Genomic DNA, 20,422 nt, shown 5'->3' with positions numbered 1-20,422 from the left:
GATTGTTATCTAATAATGACACATACATATGAAATAACATCATACACTGATTTGACTATACATGTATAGTAATGCTATGGTTCACATAAAACTGTGATCTAGAGATTGAGTGATTTTTGCTGTGATAAAACATCTGTGTTTTACATTATTTTGGTTTATTCTTTAATTCTGTTGTTTGTCCCTAAGAATTCATTTTAACAGAAACACACCATATCGACGTGACTTTAAATTATTCCAGTAATGCTCAGAATATTAGCAAACTACCTACAACCAAGTGGAAATAAACTTTGCAAATACTTCGGAGCACTTTTACAAAATTGTTAGCTGTTCTGTTCGTTTTTGCTTCCCAACACAATAACCTGTCGAGGTATATAAAGCTGGGAGTATAGGTAAATAGGCCCGTTGCCAGAAATGTTCTCCTAATTTGGGATAACATTCATTACATCAAGGTTTAGAACATTCGGCTGCGGCAGTTCCTAGCAGACCTGCATAAAACACAGATATAACGTTTTTTGCGATGCTGTTTTTATTCGTATAGAAAACATCAAGACTCGTATATTTAAAGAAACATCGCCAACTAAGCATACAAACCGTTCTTAGCTAGTTGATCTTCTGAGTTTAATATGAAACAGATCATCTTAAAACTGCAGGATAAATTAAACGTCAATTATTTAACTGAAATCATTAATAATACTGCGTATTATATCTTTTGAAAAACTAAAATCACGTGTGATTTGAATTACTATTTGGGCGATTTTAAATTCCTATAATAGTAAAATATGGACATAAGTCAGTTTATCACTCACGTAAACTTAGCTTAGTATGGCTGTTTCATTCTAAAGCGCCTTTGACACAGACACTTGAAGCGCTATTAAAGATGTAAAGCCCCGAATTTCTCACCAGAAAGCTGTCTATAAAGTCTGACATTCAGAACACTGTGAAATTCTGTTTATAGCCGAACAGCGCTTTCAGTATCACTGCGAAAATCACACAAAAAGCCTACTGAAGGCTTATCAGTAACCGATTTTCGCATTTCTCCGTGTACAGTAGCACAACTAAATATCAAAAGCAGCTGGAAATCTCCTGTATAAAGCGTCTAAAGCAAACCAAATTATGTAGCATCCCTGCGCACTGGAATCACGCTGGGAGAAACTCGATCCGCGTGTAAATTAAGGCCTCCCTATAAGGCATCTGCGTATTATAAGCCACATCTGGCTGGCAGCGCCACACACTATTGCCAAAAATCGGCGCGTTTACATCCTTGTATAAATAAAAGTGGCTTTTAGTTGCTGAGTCTTTTGTAAAATTGTTTTGGTGATATATATTTAGATGCTGAAAGTTTTGTGATTTTGGACAATTTTATTTTTATTATACTGACGTGTGAAGCTAGTATTCAAAGTTTGGACAATAATTCAAATCTACCAATTGACCCTTGTACACTTTAATTGTTAAGGTAAAAAGTACTTTTGAAAATGGAATTATTATTATGATAATCAAGGACTTGTTTAATGACTTATTAATTAGTCCGTGATAATGGCTCACAGGAGAAAGAGCTCCCACCCCGTGTGTAAGACTCGCAGGAACTTGGAATTTCTACAGGATGAGGAGGTACGTGGTTCTCTTCATAACTGCACGTGTGTTTGTGTTATACTGTATTCAGTTGATGTGTAGTTAACTGCTTTGTTGGGGTAAACGTAAATGTTCATATTCTGAATTGTTTAATTCTAAACTTGGCGTTGGACGAAACACCTGTATATGAAAGACAAACCTGTGGTGTTTTATATTACTTACTGACTCATAATAAATATATATGTATCGATGTGTAACGATGTAATATACCTAGGTTCAACGTGGTTAACGAAAACAATGGATGCAACACGGCACGTTTCTGATTTGAGATGGATACATCAATGTCTATGACTTGTATTTCAATTGGACACTTGAAGCAACTGTAAGCGCTTAGAGATTGAACCATCCGTTTAAATAAACGGAATTCAAAACCACATGCCACCAATACGTTTTCGTCCAACACAATCTTGATGAAGCGGCTATAATATAACGTTTAAACAATTCTGGCAAATACGTGGTAAAAAGCATCTAAAAAAAAAAGAAAAATACTTCTTAATGCGAGGTAAGGTAGCACCTCAAATTATAATGTTTAACTCCACAATACGAGGTTAGGCAGCACCTAAATGCGAATGTCTTACTCCTCAATGCGAGGTAAGGTAGCCCATCTGTGAAAATGTCTTTTACTCCTCAATACGAGATGAGATAAGCTAGCACCTACATGCGAATGCCTTACTCCTCCATGTGAGGCTAGGTAGTACATCAGTGTCAACATCTTTTACTCCCCAATGCAAGGTAAGAATGTTTTGCTCCTCAAGGCGAGGTAGGGCAGCAACCCAGTGAGGTTGACGTTTATCCTCAATGCGAGGTAAGGTAACACGTCAATGAACATGTATTTTTCTCCTCCATGTGAGGTTAGGTAGCTCATCAGTGAAAATGTCTTACTGCTCAATGCAAGGCAAGGTACCACCACAATGAGAATGTTTTTTTTCCTCCTAAATGCGAGGTAAGGTAGCACCCGTCCTCAAAAAAAAGTATTTTACTCCTCAATGCGAGGTAAATGCACCTTAGTGATAATGTATTTTATCCCTCAGTGCCAGGTAAGGTAGCACCTCAATTAAATTGCGCGGTAGGGTAGTACCTCAGTGAGGATGACGTTTACTCATCAATGCGAGGTAAGGTAGCACCTCAGTGATAATGTATTTAATCCTTCAGTGCCAGGTAAGGTAGCACCTCAAATAAATTGTATTTTACTCATTAAAGCGAAGTAAGGTAGCACATCAATGAGATTGTATTTTACTCCCCATGCGAGATAAGGTAGCATCTCAGTGAGAATGTATTTTACTCCCAATGCAAGATGAGGTATCACCTCACAGTGAAAATGTATTTTATTCCTCAATGCTGTTGATTCACTGTAGTATCTTATCAACAAACATCGATGTTTTGACCCACTTATTGTCAATCTTTACCACCCTTTCTGTTCCGACTGAATGCCACAACCATGCTAAATTTACTTAATTAGGAACGGAACGTTTTCAGTTATCTCTAAATGACCCATGAGTAGCACCATCTCACATGTGGTTTGGGCATGTTCTAAAACCTGGCCTGGCCTGGCCTGCTGACTCAGAATTTTCTGTCAGGCCAGGCCAGGCCAGACCAGATTTTATACATAATCATTATTGAGAGTACTAGCTCTAAATATATTGGAACACAACGATATACCTTTATTTAGAAACTAAACTGCATGTTTGATATAAAAAAACAAATGAAGTATGCATGCAGTTTTGAACAACTTGATGTTCAACTATATGAACTGTTAGATAGAATTTCTACATCTTAAAAACAGACAAAACATAAAATTTGTCACAATAAAATAAAAAAAATACAATATGTAAAAAAAAAAAATATTTATGTATGTACAACTTGAGTCTGAACACATTGATTTTAAGATTCGATTTGTAAACCCATTTATGTGCACTTAAATAAAGAAAATATCCGATTGGTATTAACAATATTCCCATGCACTCAATTAAACTTGTTTTTATTTAAAAACAAACAAACAAAAATACATCACATTAAACATGCAGTTAATTTCTAAGGAAATATATATCATTGTGTTCGAGTATATTCAGTGCTTGTACTCTCAATATGTATAAAATATGACCTGGCCCGGCACGGCCTGGCCCAACACCCGGGCCAGGCCAGGCCAGGTTTTAGAACATGCCTGTGGTTTGTTGCGAAGCAAGTATATGGCGCCCGAACCGGGTCATTATTACTGTTGCAATATATTCGCATTTATTTTGGGGTTGATGTGATTGAAGCCCTTTCATGTCTACGCTTAATTGCGATTAAATGCTCATCGCTTCAAACAAGCCAATCTAAAGATCTAAGTATTTTGGTGATTGGCGTAAAAGACAGAGTCGATTCATTTATTGTGAAGTGACGTCTTACTTAATTATATAATTATCTAAGTTTCTACAATAAAACCGGTTATAATCATAAATGGCAGTATCGGTCAGAAATATTTCACATTATTTATGTACGATATATAGTTATATATTATTTAATATAAAGGAAATTAAAAGATGAGAAATGTCCATCCCTGACCGATACATTATTTTACTGGCGCTTTCTTGAGTAACGCTAAAGGAATGGGAACGACTGTAGTCATTGCACTATTCGTCGCGAACTTCACAAACTTTCAGCGCAAATATAAAGCTCAATGTTCGAGGTAAATGTTGCCCAAATATCAAGGCAGTGTTACGCAAAGGTCAATGTCACGTTTGGATGCCAATGTTATCCTATACATATACATTTATATTTACAGCAGTGCCTTGTATCTCCTATTCGTAGTTACCATTACGTATCCATACCATTGGACTTGTTGTCACGCGTAATATCTGTGCTTCAGCTGAAATGTCCGGGTCAAATTTGGGAGCGATTCATTTCATAAGGGTATGACTTTGTGACTATCAATGGGATTCCATGGGAACTTGTGTCGCACATATCATGTGATCTTGGCCAAACACAAAGGTGTGATGCAGGTCAATAATCATTATTTCATAGAAATAATTTGTGTCATAGCAACAACTGTGATACTTTCAATGGGATTTAAATTTAATTTCACAGACTTGTTTCAATAATAGTGAACGGTTTGTCACACTAACATTGGTATTGTCAGCTAGCTTCAAGGGCAAGGTCGCACTTATCTAGAGGTAATGCAGATAAGCCCAATATCTATTAAATGTTTAATAATTGTACAATATAGAAAAGGCCGCATTTGATAGATTTGCCATATTTATATGACCACTCTCGTTTGAGAAAGCTGGGTTTCGAAGGGGAAACGTGCAGATTTCAATTTGATTCCAGTTCATAGTTTGGTGATTTCATATTCTGATACATGTCAAGTGACATTTTTATCCAAATTATACAAAAAAAATGAAGTTTTAAATAAAAATATGTAATTTCTCGTGAATGTGTCCGACTGTTTATCAAATACATGGAAACTCTTTCCAATCACAATTTGAATGAACACTTGTGTATAATATGTATTGTTTAACAAAAATTACAAATGTTATACCAATTTATATACACGTTGATGAAGTATGTTACACAAATATGTCCGTCCTTTTCATTTCAACGTGTGATTTCCTCACATATATGTTGTTTTTAATCGGATTTCCAATTCAAACAACTGCATTTAATCATTTTCATATACATGTACTCAATTTCCCTAACCTTATTAAACTAAGTGTGTTCTGATAAGTAAGCTTAATTCTATTTTGTCTCATAATCAAATATATTAACTACTGGTCATTGCATGTTGACCATTGCGTAAGCACTTTTCCGATGGCTTTGAAGAATTGTTTTTTGTGGTACCTTTTTCGCAAATAACGAGTTGTGGAGTTTTCTGAATTCAGACATTGTTCAGTTACAAGTAAAATATGGGGTATATGGGAAACAAATGATATACTTCGATGGCTATGCCCGCTTTCTGGAGGCAAGCAGACCAAAATCTGCCAGGAAATGAAACATCGCTCACAAAGCTATTTATGCCGGGATTTTGACCTGGATATTTTCTGCAGCGAACAAAGATAGAGGCTACATGTGAATACCTAAACAAGCAAGCCATCTGGGAATTATTTCTGTTACTAGGCAACCCGTTTAAGTAGTGTGTATTACCCTGATTTCCCCGCCGCTCCGATATCTTTCAAGACGCAAATGGCTGGGCTTATGAGTCAGATAAATGTAGAGCGTGATTTTACATTTCTCTGTAGGCACAAGACAGGTTTTGCAGCGAAATTTAAGATTAAATTATTTAAGGAACGTTACAGTAAATTATTTTCTTAGTTTGATAGTATACCTATGCTTTAGAAATTCTATTCAGATATATGGGATGAAGCCTGAAAGGTTGCCACTTGACGTTTGTTTTGTGGAATAAATAATTAATGTTGGGGAAATATTCGTAAATGTTTGGAACATCGTTTTTTTGCCTGTTTATTTTATGATATTTATGATTGATGACTGAGAGAGATTCTTGCTACAAGCAGTAATTGCGAAATATTATTTAAAAAAAACAACACGTTACTCTGCAATGAACATGAACTACAAAGTATAGAGCCTAGTACCATCCGTCGTCAAAAAGGCTAAACAATTTACAAATCTTGAAGTCTCTTCTGTTTGGAGCGCCCACTTTTTGGAAAAATATTCAAACAAATACTTATTATAGATAGGACTGATGGTTGTTTCGCTACTGTACTTGACGGAGTTCGCTCAAATCTTCAATTTTTTAAATGCAGATATGTTTTTCGTTTGTTTGTTTTTTAACATTCCAGACAGATTACTCCAAAACTTAAATGCTATGCTGCAATCCGACAGGCTATTAACATTGTGCATTATATTATCCCAAAACAAAATGCCTTGAAGTATTATAAACAAGTGATAGAGTTGGGGAGCATCCACGGGTAATTAGGTAAAAATCTGAGAATTCAAGGGCCCAAACTCAAGAGCGAAAACACGATTTTATTGATGATCCGTGTAGAAAAGATTGGTTAACAACAGTTAAAGGGAGGTTATAGCGATTTTGGTCAAATTTGACAACTCAAAGGCTGCGAACCGGCCGTTGATCTCAATCACTCGAGTTAAACTTTGTACTTAATTCTTTTCAAGATAAGTTAAGAAATGCTCAGGTAATAAAGCGTGCAATGTGATTTTTCTTTACATTTTGGCAAATGACATGACCCGCATGTTTCTCATACTACAATAATATCCCTATATGTATGCCATGCTACAACATGATCCCCATAATATATTTCTGCCATGCTACAACATGATCCGCATATGTCTGCCATACGACATGATCCCCATATGTCTGCCATACAACACGATCCCCATATGTTTGCCATGCTACAACATGATCCCCAAATGTCTGCCATACAACACGATCCCCATATGTTTGCCATGCTACAACATGATCCCCATATGTCTGCCATACAACACGATCCCCATATGTTTTCCATGCTACAACACGATCCCCAAATGTCTGCCATACGACATGATCCCCATATGTCTGCCATACAACACGATCCCCATATGTTTGCCATGCTACAACACGATCCCCAAATGTCTGCCATACGACATGATCCCCATATGTCTGCCAAACAACACAATCCCCATATGTTTGCCATGCTACAACACGATCCCCCAAATGTCTGCCATACAACACGATCCCCATGTGGCTGCCATACAACACGATCCTCATATGTTTGCCATGCTACAACACGATCCCCAAATGTCTGCCATACGACACGATCCCCATATGTTTGCCATGCTACACCACGATCCCCAAATGTCTGCCATGCTACAACACGATCCCCAAATGTCTGCCATACAACACGATCCCCATATGTTTGCCATGCTACAACACGATCCCCCAAATGTCTGCCATACAACACGATCTTCATATGTTTGCCATGCTACAACACGATCCCTAATTGTATGCCAAACACAACGATCCACATATATTTGCCATGCTACAACACGATCCCCATATGTCTGCCATACGACACGATCCCCATATGTTTGCCATGCTACAACATGATTCCCATATGTTTGCCATGCTAAAACACGATCCCCATATGTCTGCCATACAACAAGATCCCCCATATATCTGCCATACAACACGATCCTCATATGTTTGCCATGCTACAACACGATCCCCAAATGTCTGCCAAACAACACGATCCCCATATGTTTGCCATGTTACAACACGATCCCCATATGTTTGCCATGCTACAACACGATCCCCATATGTTTGACATGCTACAACACGATCCCCAAATGTCTGCCATACGACACGATCCTCATATTTTTGCCATGCTACAACACGATCCCCATATGTTTGCCATGCTACAACACGATCCCCATATGTCTGCCATGCTACAACACGATCCCCAAATGTCTGCCATACAACACGATCCTCATATATTTGCCATGCTACAACACGATCCCCATATGTTTGCCATGCTACAACACGATCCCCATATGTTTGACATGCTACAACACGATCCCCAAATGTCTGCCATACGACACGAACCCCATATGTCTGCCAAACAACACGATCCCCATATGTCTGCCATGCTACAACACGATCCCCAAATGTCTGCCATACAACACGATCCCCATACACCACGATCCCCATATGTCTGCCATACAACACGATCCCCATATGTTTGCCATGCTACAACACGATCCCCATATGTCTGCCATACGACATGATCCCCATATGTCTGCCAAACAACACGATCCCCATATGTTTTCCATGCTACAACACGATCCTCAAATGTCTGCCATACAACACGACCCCAATACACCACGATCCCCATATGTCTGCCATACAACACGATCCCCATATGTTTGCCATGCTACAACACGATCCCCATATGTTTGCCATGCTACAACATGATTCCCAAATGTCTGCCATACGACACGATCCCCATATGTCTGCCAAACAACACGATCCCCATATGTTTGCCATGCTACAACACGATCCCTAATTGTCTGCCATACAACATGATCCCCATATGTTTGCCATGCTACAACACGATCCCCATAAGTTTGCCATGCTACAACACGATTCCCAAATGTCTGCCATACAACACGATCCCCATATGTTTGCCATGCTACAACACGATTCCCAAATGTCTGCCATACGACGCGATCCCCATATGTTTGCCATGCTACAACACGATCCCCATATGTTTGCCATGCTACAACACGATTCCCAAATGTTTGCCATACGACACGATCCCCATATGTTTGCCATGCTACAACACGATCCCCATATGTTTGCCATGCTACAACACGATCCCCAAATGTCTGCCATACGACACGATCCCCATATGTCTGCCAAACAACACGATCCCCATATGTCTGCCAAACAACACGATCCCCATATGTCTGCAATGCTACAACACGATTCCCAAATGTCTGCCATACGACATGATCCCCATATATCTGCCAAACAACACGACCCCCATATGTCTGCCATGCTACAACGCGATCCCCAAATGTCTGCCATACAACACGATCCCCATATGTTTGCCATACACCACGATCCCCAAATGTCTGCCATGCTACAACACGATCCCCAAATGTCTGCCATGCTACAACACGATCCCCAAATGTCTGCCATGCTACAAATTGAGAACCCAAATGTCTGCCATACGACATGATCCCCGTATGTCTGCCAAACAACACGATCCCCATATGTCTGCCATGCTACAACACGATCCCCAAATGTCTGCCATACGACACGATCCCCATATGTCTGCCAAACAACACGATCCCCATATGTCTGCCATGCTACAACACGATTCCCAAATGTCTGCCATACGACACGATCCCCATATGTCTGTCAAACAACACGATCCCCATATGTCTGTCATGCTACAACACGATTCTCAAATGTCTGCCATACGACATGATCCCCATATGTCTGCCAAACAACACGACCCCCATATGTCTGCCATGCTACAACACGATCCCCAAATGTCTGCCATACAACACGATCCCCATATGTTTGCCATACACCACGATCCCCATATGTCTGCCATACCACACGATCCCCAAATGTCTGCCATGCTACAACACGATCCCCATATGTCTGCCATGCTAAAACACGATCCCCAAATGTCTGCCATGCTACAAATTAAGAACCCCAATGTCTGCCACACGACATGATCCCCATATGTCTGCCAAACAACACGATCCCCATATGTCTGCCATGCTACAACACGATCCCCAAATGTCTGCCATACAACACGATCCCCATACACCACGATCCCCACATGTCTGCCATACAACACGATCCCCATATGTTTGCCATGCTACAACACGATCCCCAAATGTTTGCCATACGACACGATCCCCATATGTCTGCCAAACAACACGATCCCCATATGTTTTCCATGCTACAACACGATCCCCAAATGTCTGCCATACGACATGATCCCCATATGTCTGCCAAACAACACGATCCCCATATGTTTACCATGCTACAACACGATCCCCATATGTCTGCCATACGACATGATCCCCATATGTCTGCCATACAACACGATCCCCATATGTTTGCCATGCTACAACACGATCCCCATATGTCTGCCATACGACATGATCCCCATATGTCTGCCAAACAACACGATCCCCATATGTTTACCATGCTACAACACGATCCCCATATGTCTGCCATACGACATGATCCCCAAATGTCTGCCATACGACATGATCCCCATATGTCTGCCAAACAACACGATCCCCATATGTTTTCCATGCTACAACACGATCCCCATATGTCTGCCATACGACATGATCCCCATATGTCTGCCATACGACATGATCCCCATATGTCTGCCATACGACATGATCCCCATATGTCTGCCATACGACATGATCCCCAAATGTCTGCCATACGACATGATCCCCATATGTCTGCCAAACAACACGATCCCCATATGTTTACCATGCTACAACACGATCCCCATATGTCTGCCATACGACATGATCCCCAAATGTCTGCCATACGACATGATCCCCATATGTCTGCCAAACAACACGATCCCCATATGTTTACCATGCTACAACACGATCCCCATATGTCTGCCATACGACATGATCCCCATATGTCTGCCATACGACATGATCCCCATATGTCTGCCATACGACATGATCCCCAAATGTCTGCCATACGACATGATCCCCATATGTCTGCCAAACAACACGATCCCCATATGTTTACCATGCTACAACACGATCCCCATATGTCTGCCATACGACATGATCCCCAAATGTCTGCCATACGACATGATCCCCATATGTCTGCCAAACAACACGATCCCCATATGTTTACCATGCTACAACACGATCCCCAAATGTGTGCCATACAACACGATCTCCATATGTTTGCCATGCTACAACACGATCCCCAAATGTCTGCCATACAACAATATCCCCATATGTTTGCCATGCTACAACACGATCCCCATATGTTTGCCATGCTACAACACGATCCCCATATGTTTGCCATGCTACAACATGATCCCCATATGTTTGCCATGCTACAACACGATCCCCATATGTCTGCCATGCTACAACACGATCCCCAAATGTCTGCCATGCTACAAATTGAGAACCCAAATGTCTGCCATACGACATGATCCCCATATGTCTGCCAAACAACGCGATCCCCATATGTCTGCCATGCTACAACACGATCCCCAAATGTCTGCCATACAACACGATCCCCATACACCACGATCCCCATATGTCTGCCATACAACACGATCCCCATATGTTTGCCATGCTACAACACGATCCCCAAATGTCTGCCATACGACACGATCCCCATATGTCTGCCAAACAACACGATCCCCATATGTTTTCCATGCTACAACACGATCCCCAAATATCTGCCATACGACATGATCCCCATATGTCTGCCAAACAACACGATCCCCATATGTTTACCGTGCTACAACACGATCACCAAATGTCTGCCATACAACACGATCCTCATATGTTTGCCATGCTACAACACAATCCCCAAATGTCTGCCATACAACACGATCCTCATATGTTTGCCATGCTACAACACAATCCCCAAATGCCTGCCATACGACATGATCCCCATATGTTTGACATGCTACAACACGATCCCCATATGTTTACCATGCTACAACACGATCCCCAAATGTCTGCCATACGACATGATCCCCACATGTCTGCCAAACAACACGATTCCCATATGTCTGCCATGCTACAACACGATCCCCAAATGTCTGCCATACGACATGATCCCCATATGTCTGCCAAACAACACGACCCCCATATGTCTGCCATGCTACAACATGATCCCCATATGTCTGCCAAACAACACGATCCCCATATGTCTGCCATGCTACAACACGATCCCCAAATGTCTGCCATACGACATGATCCCCACATGTCTGCCAAACAACACGATTCCCATATGTCTGCCATGCTACAACACGATCCCCAAATGTCTGCCATACAACACGACCCCCATATGTCTGCCATGCTACAACATGATCCCCATATGTCTGCCAAACAACACGATCCCCATATGTCTGCCATCCTACAACACGATCCCCAAATGTCTGCCATACGACATGATCCCCATATGTTTGCCATACACCACGATCCCCATATGTCTGCCATACAACACGATCCCCAAATGTCTGCCATGCTACAACACGATCCCCAAATGTCTGCCATACAACACGATCCCCATATGTTTGCCATACACCACGATCCACATATGTCTGCCATACAACACGACCCCCAAATGTCTGCCATGCTACAACACGATCCCCAAATGTCTGCCAAGCTACAACACGATCCCCAAATGTCTGCCATGCTACAAATTGAGAACCCAAATGTCTGCCATACAACACGATCCCCATTTGTCTGCCATACAACATGATCCCCATAGTTCTGCCATACAACGCGATTCCCATATGTCTGCCATACAACATAATTTCCATATGTCTGCAATAATTTAACATGATCCTCATATGTCTTGCATGCTACATACAGCATGGTCCCTATATATGTGTGTCTGCCATAATTACACGATGAACATAAATCTGTTTAATGTTATATACGTCTCCATTTTATATGTATAAAACGCTATTTGTTAATTTACTTTAATCTTTAGGACGATGACGAGAATCAGGAGAGGTCATCAGGTTCTGGAGACCACGACAACAAGGCGGTCGTCATGGAGACAGGCGGTGGTGAAGGTCAGCAGATCGTCCTACCCTCTGATCTCTTCAAGGATTTTGAAGCGGTGCGTAACAAGGTATGAACGTTCCATTCCCATTTTTACCAGTTCCACCTGTAGTTAACTACTACTTACATGATGATTTTGTCTTCACTATAAATAGGAAACAGAGTCATAGATGTTACAGAATATATGATTTTTAGCTCTACTGGCCAAAGGCCAGAAAAGCTTATGCGATGGTAATGTGTACGTAGTATGTGCGTCCGTGTGTGTGTAAACAATTTCTTGTGAACACGATACAGTCTTGATTGTGTTTCGATGAAACTTGTACACTATTTGGATATACATTAGAGCTCGGTTACTTTCGAAAACCACCCAGATCCGCCCATGCATGCCTAGATTATGGGCTTTAAAAGTATAAAAAAATCCGTGCGTCTGTAAACAATTGCTTGTGTACACGATACAGTCTTCAGTTTTGATTGTATCTCTATGGAACTTGTACAGTATCTAGATATCCATTAGAGCTCGGTTCCTTTCGAAAACCAGCCAGAACCGCCCATGCATGCCTAGATTATGGGCATTGATAGTATAAAAAAATGCTATTGTGTAAACAATTGCTTGTGAACATCTCGATGAAACTTGTACAGTATTTAGATATCCATTAGAGCTCGGTTCCTTTTGAAAACCAGCCAGATGCATGCCTGGATTATGGGTCTTGAAAGTATAAAAAAAATCTATTTTTAGCTAAGTCTGTTTTTAGCCAAGTCTACATGAGCGAAGTCTATTTTAAGCCAAGTTTACATGTAAAGTCACAATTGCTTGTGAATATTTGTTCAAATTATGCCCCTGGGGTCATTACTGGCCACGTCCCCGGGTTCACAGGTTTGGTATACTTAAATTGGGAAATATTAAAATCCTTTTTGTCTGAAACAGCTATGCAGATCCTTTCTATTTGGAACAAGGCTTTATTTAGTGGGCCACTACCATGGTTGTTCAAATTATGCCCCTTGGGTCAAAACTGGCACTGCCCCGGGGGTCACAAGTTTCCTAGAGACTTATTTAAGAAACATTTTCAAAATCATCTTGTTTCAAACCACAAGGCCCATACTTTTGATATTTGTTGTGGAGCATCATATGATGACCGTCTAGTAAAACATTTGAAATTATGCCCCTTGTGCAAAAGCTGGCCCCACCCCTTTTGACTTACATTTTGATTTTTAAAGCTACAGCAATGACATTTTGACCATTTGTACAGTTTTGCAAACGAGCATCAATGTTGTTCTCGGATGTCCTTGACTTTGACCTTTTGACCAACTTTTTTTTTAAGCTACAGAAATAAAAATTTTACCCTCAGATTACCTTTTCTTGGCACATATTAAAATAGTTCATGCAACTAATCTGCTAACAACACTTTCTGTCCTCAGATGTTGAACGTGCAGCGTTTTCAGCTAACCCAAACACTCATATGTACATGCTCTAGATTTAAAATGACCACAAGAGCCATGCCAGTAGAGCATAGGCCCTCTTGCGCCTCTTGCCTATGTTTCTTGTCGTTTGTTATTTTCTAAAAAATGATTTTGTATTATCTTTCCAGACGAAAATGGACACCACGGATCTAATGCGGAGGCTTCTTAAAGACTACCAGAGGTATTTGCAAGAAACTGTTTTCAAAACACAATTTATTCAATAAAAATTATTCAATGTAACTACAATTTGCTTCATTATTGTTTTCAATGTACCGTAATCATTAAACATTGTTGAGCAACATTTCACACTTATGACAAAATAAATGTTTCATTATTTTGTCATTAGTTTGCAATGTTGCTCAACCTTTCATAAAAGGTATCTTTCTTGCAAATAGTCACGACGGTCAGTTATAAACTGAATATACAGTAAAACGGAAGTTCATAATTGAATTTAAATCATTTTCAGCATTTCGAGCAGTGGAGACAAACCCCTGACCGTCACCACATCAGAGTCTCACATTGACCACGATATCCATAGCAACGACTCCCTGGCAACAAGCGTAACATCAATTGCCAAGGACGTTTCATTAGCAACAACGCGTGTGGATACTGATGATGATCAATACCAGGGTCTTGACCTTTCAGTGGGGACAAGGAAAATTACGTCACAGTTGTTTGACACTAAATCATTGGAGCTGGGGACGTTTGATCAACCTCTTGATCTGACGTGCACAAAACCAGAGGGCATGAAGGAGGAGCTACGCCCTGACAGTCCATCATCCACACAAATGGACATGAATGGAAGCGGAAATGAGTTTAATTATGTGTATGTGTACCCGGGCCTTTACCCGCCTGGGTCCGTGGTGAACTCAGTGGACGACCTTGACACACATCCGGAAATGACGTCACCAGTACCGGAACTCGTCTCTCCTGGGAAGATTCCATCACCTGACACCCTGTCGCGAGCGCAATATCTCGCCACCACTGAAGCATTGGAGTCAGCATACGGAGCTGCTGAGCGACTAGCAAAGAATCAAGTCTCGACCACTTCGTGCATTTATGAAAAAATGGCTTCTCCGCAAATCAAGAAAGAGATGGGAGAATTAGAAATCCGTCCGAAACCGTACACTCAATCCAGCCCCAATACTTACGCTCAACGAGCACCGCCTACGAAATCCGCTAAAAGTCGGGATTCTAAAAAATCTACGGAAATGAAGGTCATCTCTGAACACACCTCAGCCGGGGTCTACACAAGTGTGATGAAACTTCCTTGGAGTCGGCGTACCAGAACCAAGAAACCCAAACATAAGATAAAGCTGGAGGATACTCTGATACCGCAGTTTATGCTGGAGCAACAGTATCAGGAAGAAGGGGAGCTGCCCAGTCCCAAATCCTCTTCCGGATCTTACGAGAATTCCCCGTCTCATTGCTCAATGCAGGTCAGTTCACATTCCACTGTAGGGTCGCCCGCCACCTCACAGTCTGTCATGATGGTGTATCCTAACAGTGGGGGTAGCGCCTATGGAAAGCCAATCAGGAGGCGCGGCCGACCACCAAAACTGCCCATGTTGGCCAAGCTGCTTCATGAACAGCAAGGTGGGAAAAGGGAGAAGGCTGGTAAAGAGGGAGAAACTATGCAAGCGCATATATCTCATCAAGTACAGGCTAATGGCGGGGCTCTTGTTTACAACTCTGATGGGCAAATCACAAGCGCTTATGGAAACGGATTAACGATGCAACATCAGCTACCATCAACACAACCACAGCATCAACAAGAACAACCGAGCTTTTCCCCATCCCCGAATTCTGCTTCACCACTTGAGACAGCAATGATAACATCCGCACTGTCCATGCCTCAACTGCAGCCGGCTGTAAGCATTCCAAATATGGCACAAGCTCAGTTCCTCGGCCAGATTCCCCTTTCCCAACTGATGGGCGGACCCATACAATTCCTCGGTCAATTTCCTGCTAACGCATTACCATTCCCACCAGGACAATCGATGACAGCGTTCCACATGCCTATCCCAACCGGCGAACCACAAGATCAGACTGGAACAGGATCTAACGACGGTCAGAAACCAGAAAACATCCCTTCTAATTTACCCCCTGGGTTCCAGTACGCGTTCCAACCCATGTTTATACCTCACCCTGTGTCACTTCCGCAACAACCTCCGCCTCCCTCTACTCCGCCAACTATAGCGGCAGGGGAATTAACTGTCGAATCATCAAGTGAAGCCTCTTTTTCTGCAACAGAAGATACTTCTAGCATAATGTCGTCTGCTACAACTCACGTGATGAAAATGGCGAATTCTAGTACAGTCAGCACAATGAGTACTACGAGCATATCTAATACTGATTCTGGAGCAATTTACCAAGAAATGATACTGTCATCCAAGTCACTGGTTGACGTTAAGAGAAGAAAACGACAGACGGCAATTCAAATGTTGAAATCCAAATCCGGGGATAACAACTTCCTGTGCACCTCGTTCAGGATCCGTCCTCGATTGGTCGCCCAGGCGCAGGCGCAGAAAGAACGTCAAGCTGCGCAGGGAGAAAGAGAAGAGGACGAGGACGTTGGAGCAGAACTTATTGCAGGTCAAAAAAACTTGATAGTTCCCCAAAATGATGTTAAGTGTCATTTTGGGGAAAATAATACTAGTGATTGTGATGTTGATTTTGAAAGTATTCAGATTAAAAAAGAGGTTGACCCAGATGATGATGTTTATCAGGAGATAGAAGAACTTGAAATAAACAACATAGTTGAACATAAGGACGAGAATAACGTAAAAGATGTCAAGCCAACAGTGTTTTCTAAAAGGCTGGCACTAAAAGGTTCACAAAAAAGAAAGGCGAAGTTTTACGGAAGCAGGATAGTGAATGAAAAATCAGAAAAACCTACACCGCGGGAACTTGTTGTTGGAGGCGTAGCGAACATTAACAATAGTGCAGCTAACGACATGTTCCAAGAAATGTTCAACTGCAAAGTTTGTAACAACATAATTTCTGTCGATGAAATGGAGGCCCACAGTCTAGATCACCTAAAAAGTACAACATATCAGTGCCGGAAATGTGGAAAGGGTTATGGCGAAAGTGCTGTTGGGCGATCCACGAATCCAGTGTGCGAGACGTGCCAAGAGCCATTGGTCACTGTGGCTGCACTTAGTGACAACGGGATTAAGTCCGCTTTAAGTTGTGACGAGTGCACAGAGACTTTTAAATCATTGCCCGAATTTTATGAACACAAAACAGCTCACAGAAATGATCCCAACTCGCAGGGAGGTTTTGAGTGCGACTTCTGTGGGAAAGTTTACCAATACTACCACGCGCTACAATTTCACAGGAGGACACACAGAGAACGCCGCGTGCCCTGCATGGAGAAGTCGTGCGACATGAAGTTCCGCAGCCGAAAGGAAATGGAGAACCACTATGAAGCCAAACATCCGGACAAGAAGGAATACTTCCATTGCGTTTATGATGGATGTACGAAACGATTTCTCAAGAATTTTCACCTACAGGAGCATATTCGAGTTAAGCACTATAATATTAAAGCCTTCCAATGCCCCTGGCCGGGGTGTACGAAAGAATTTGCGGCCCAGAGACATTTAAAAATCCATCTTTTGATCCACCGAGACGAAAAGCCGATGAAATGCGACCACTGCGAGTACCGGTGCCGACAGCGGAGCGCTATGAACTGGCACATGCGCAAACACCCGGATGTACCGTATAAATACAAGCGCGCTGTCAAGTCACCGAGCGCCTCAAAGTCAGAGAGCGAATGAAAGGAAAACCAATCATCAGCTACTTGAAGATGTTCAATAATAATGACGAATAACTTTCTTCAGTTAGTGACAGTATACAATCACACACGCCTGTTACGCTTAATAGTCTTTGCTTTACTGGCATATACTATGGACTGGACCCAATAACATTATTTATCAGTCGTGGCTAAATTAATATATAAAACCATGCACTAGACAAAATTGAAGATGTCAACTCCAAATGGCCTAGAATAGTTTAGGGGTTAAACTACACGAAGGATGGAGCTCACAAAAGATGGATTTTTAAATGTCTCTAGGTTGCAAACATTCTGAAAACATTGAACGAAGGGAGGTTATATCGGAAATGTTAATACTAAATAGCTTTTTGGAGCAAGTCAGAGTATTTCCCCTTGTTAATTGCAAATGCGATAGCGGAAGTATTATATTGACAATCTTAGCGATCAAGTTGTTTTTACAGGAAAGTCATAACGAATGAATGATTCATTTTTTTTTTCATTTTTTTTTTAATAAAGTTATCCTAAACTTATTTGTTTTTCTCCCCATTCGAAAAATGATCCCCAGTGAGCACAATTTACTACATTTACAAGTTATGTTTATTCTTCAGCTGAGTAACTGACTGATAAGTTGGATTTATTTTAGTTAAAAACGATTATTATATTTGGATGACCTCAAATATAAAGTATGTTACATAGGGTGAGCCAAGGTATTTTCTTAATTTAACCTTTATTAATATTTTTTTTAAAAACAATATACAAAACCGACATTTAAAGGTTTATACAGATGAAAACTGTCAATCCTGTATAATAGGCGGTGGCCTGTTTGAGTACATGTATATACGGGAATCAAGCTCAAAGCTTAAGACTCATTTTAAGATTATTTCCAGTAATTATATTTATTACTTCATTTTTTTTTATGCAAATGACCCGAGCAAAGACAGATCTTTACAACTGTACAATAGTTTGATTTAAAAGCTCTCCACCTTGATTTCGAGGTTAATCATGGACAACACAATAAAATGCAGTTCATCGTTGTCCAATGCCCACAATCATCCTTCACGTTTTATGACGTTTTGTTCATCCATTGTAAAAGCCTTGATTTTTCATTTTTTTATTCATAATGGAGATAGTTTTCCAAAAAACTCCCTTAATACGCTTCAGAGCTTTTTCAAACCTTGCTTTTGAATAAAAAATGTTCTTGTCATGTGCTCCACTTGCCACGCTTAAGTCTCTGACTCTCATTGTTGAATGTTAAAAATGAAAGGCTTTTACGAGATGAGGTGAAGCACAATCCAATTTTATAACATATGCATACAATACAAAATATTATCAAAGATCTAGGCTGTACAATTGAAAAATAAATAAATGCATATGTTTGCATGATTTGTATTTTTTCCATATATGAAGGTTTACTACGCACATGTGGACGAAGGTCATTCTCCATGCGTTTATTTAATACAATGCCAACAATTCAATACATAAAGTACTCAGAATGCAACAAGAAGAAATGATAAACAAGATTGCTGTAAATAGTATCAATGCTCATCGGTTTTTGAACTGTCGCGCAAGGGCATGAATCGGCGATTAGTTTAGCCATAGTAATTGACTGCTCGACATACGCACATAGCAATTGAAAACAAGTGTATTAAGTCTCATTACATGTGTTTTATCTTTTAAAGATTTAAGTCAAGGTCAAAGGTGACAAAAAATGCATGATACAGCTTATGAAGAATAGACAAGCGAAAAACCTATTGGTACAAATTAACTAGATGTATTCTCTATTTGATACAGAAAGTAATTGTTGTTTGTGAATTCTGTATTCATACAAGATATGAACATGACGTATGGCTACATACACTGTAAAGACTCCATACTATCAGTTGAGTTGGAGAGCAGATAAGGTCAATTTTCACAAGTTCAGTAATGCAATGGCAAAACTCTAAATACTGAAGCAATCATGACAGTTATCGAACCTGCCATGGAATTATGCCTATAAATATCTTGACAAATAGGTTTAGTGGAGATTGAATGATTATTGGTCAAGTTAGAAGACAAACAAAGCCAATTTGGCCACGTTTGACAATGAAAGGGCCATGACTAAGGACAAACTGACGAACTCACACATCCCTGTACTGACTAAAGTGTTAAGACTGGTAACTGATCTTGTCCAATACGATACACACAAAAACCAAGTTAAATAAAGACCAGAGAAAAAACATAAGCTAAGCCGTTCACCTTGTGTGATCCCTGAAACGAAAACAAGAAATGAAAACTGTTAAAAAAGTGTTTTAAAAAAGTTTTAAACACTGGTGA

At 40.7% G+C, this 20,422-nt stretch overlaps 1 protein-coding gene across 1 annotated transcript; it reads left to right on the top strand.

Annotated features, from left to right (window-relative positions):
* Positions 1 to 1,172: 1,172 nt before the first annotated feature.
* Positions 1,173 to 19,501, top strand: LOC128202699 (uncharacterized). The gene is made up of 4 exons (XM_052903767.1): positions 1,173 to 1,608; positions 12,803 to 12,946; positions 14,463 to 14,515; positions 14,801 to 19,501. The coding sequence occupies exons 1-4, from the start codon at positions 1,534 to 1,536 to the stop codon at positions 18,111 to 18,113; spliced, it is 3,585 nt and encodes a 1,194-aa protein (XP_052759727.1). The 5' UTR covers positions 1,173 to 1,533; the 3' UTR covers positions 18,114 to 19,501.
* Positions 19,502 to 20,422: the final 921 nt, after the last annotated feature.

Source organism: Mya arenaria, chromosome 9 (genome assembly GCF_026914265.1).
Source record: "Mya arenaria isolate MELC-2E11 chromosome 9, ASM2691426v1".
In the NCBI taxonomy this organism is placed as follows: Eukaryota; Metazoa; Mollusca; class Bivalvia; order Myida; family Myidae; genus Mya; species Mya arenaria.
The sequence above is the reverse complement of the archived record's forward strand: the minus strand, read 5'-3'. Positions and strand labels throughout refer to the sequence as shown.

Excerpts from the sequence above, each read along its gene's own strand:
- LOC128202699 (XM_052903767.1), top strand. The coding sequence starts at position 1,534 with ATGGCTCACAGGAGAAAGAGCTCCCACCCCGTGTGTAAGACTCGCAGG. Across the intron at positions 1,609-12,802 it reads AATTTCTACAGGATGAGGAG|GACGATGACGAGAATCAGGA; the intron begins GTACGTGGTTCT and ends TTTAATCTTTAG. Across the intron at positions 12,947-14,462 it reads TTGAAGCGGTGCGTAACAAG|ACGAAAATGGACACCACGGA; the intron begins GTATGAACGTTC and ends TTATCTTTCCAG.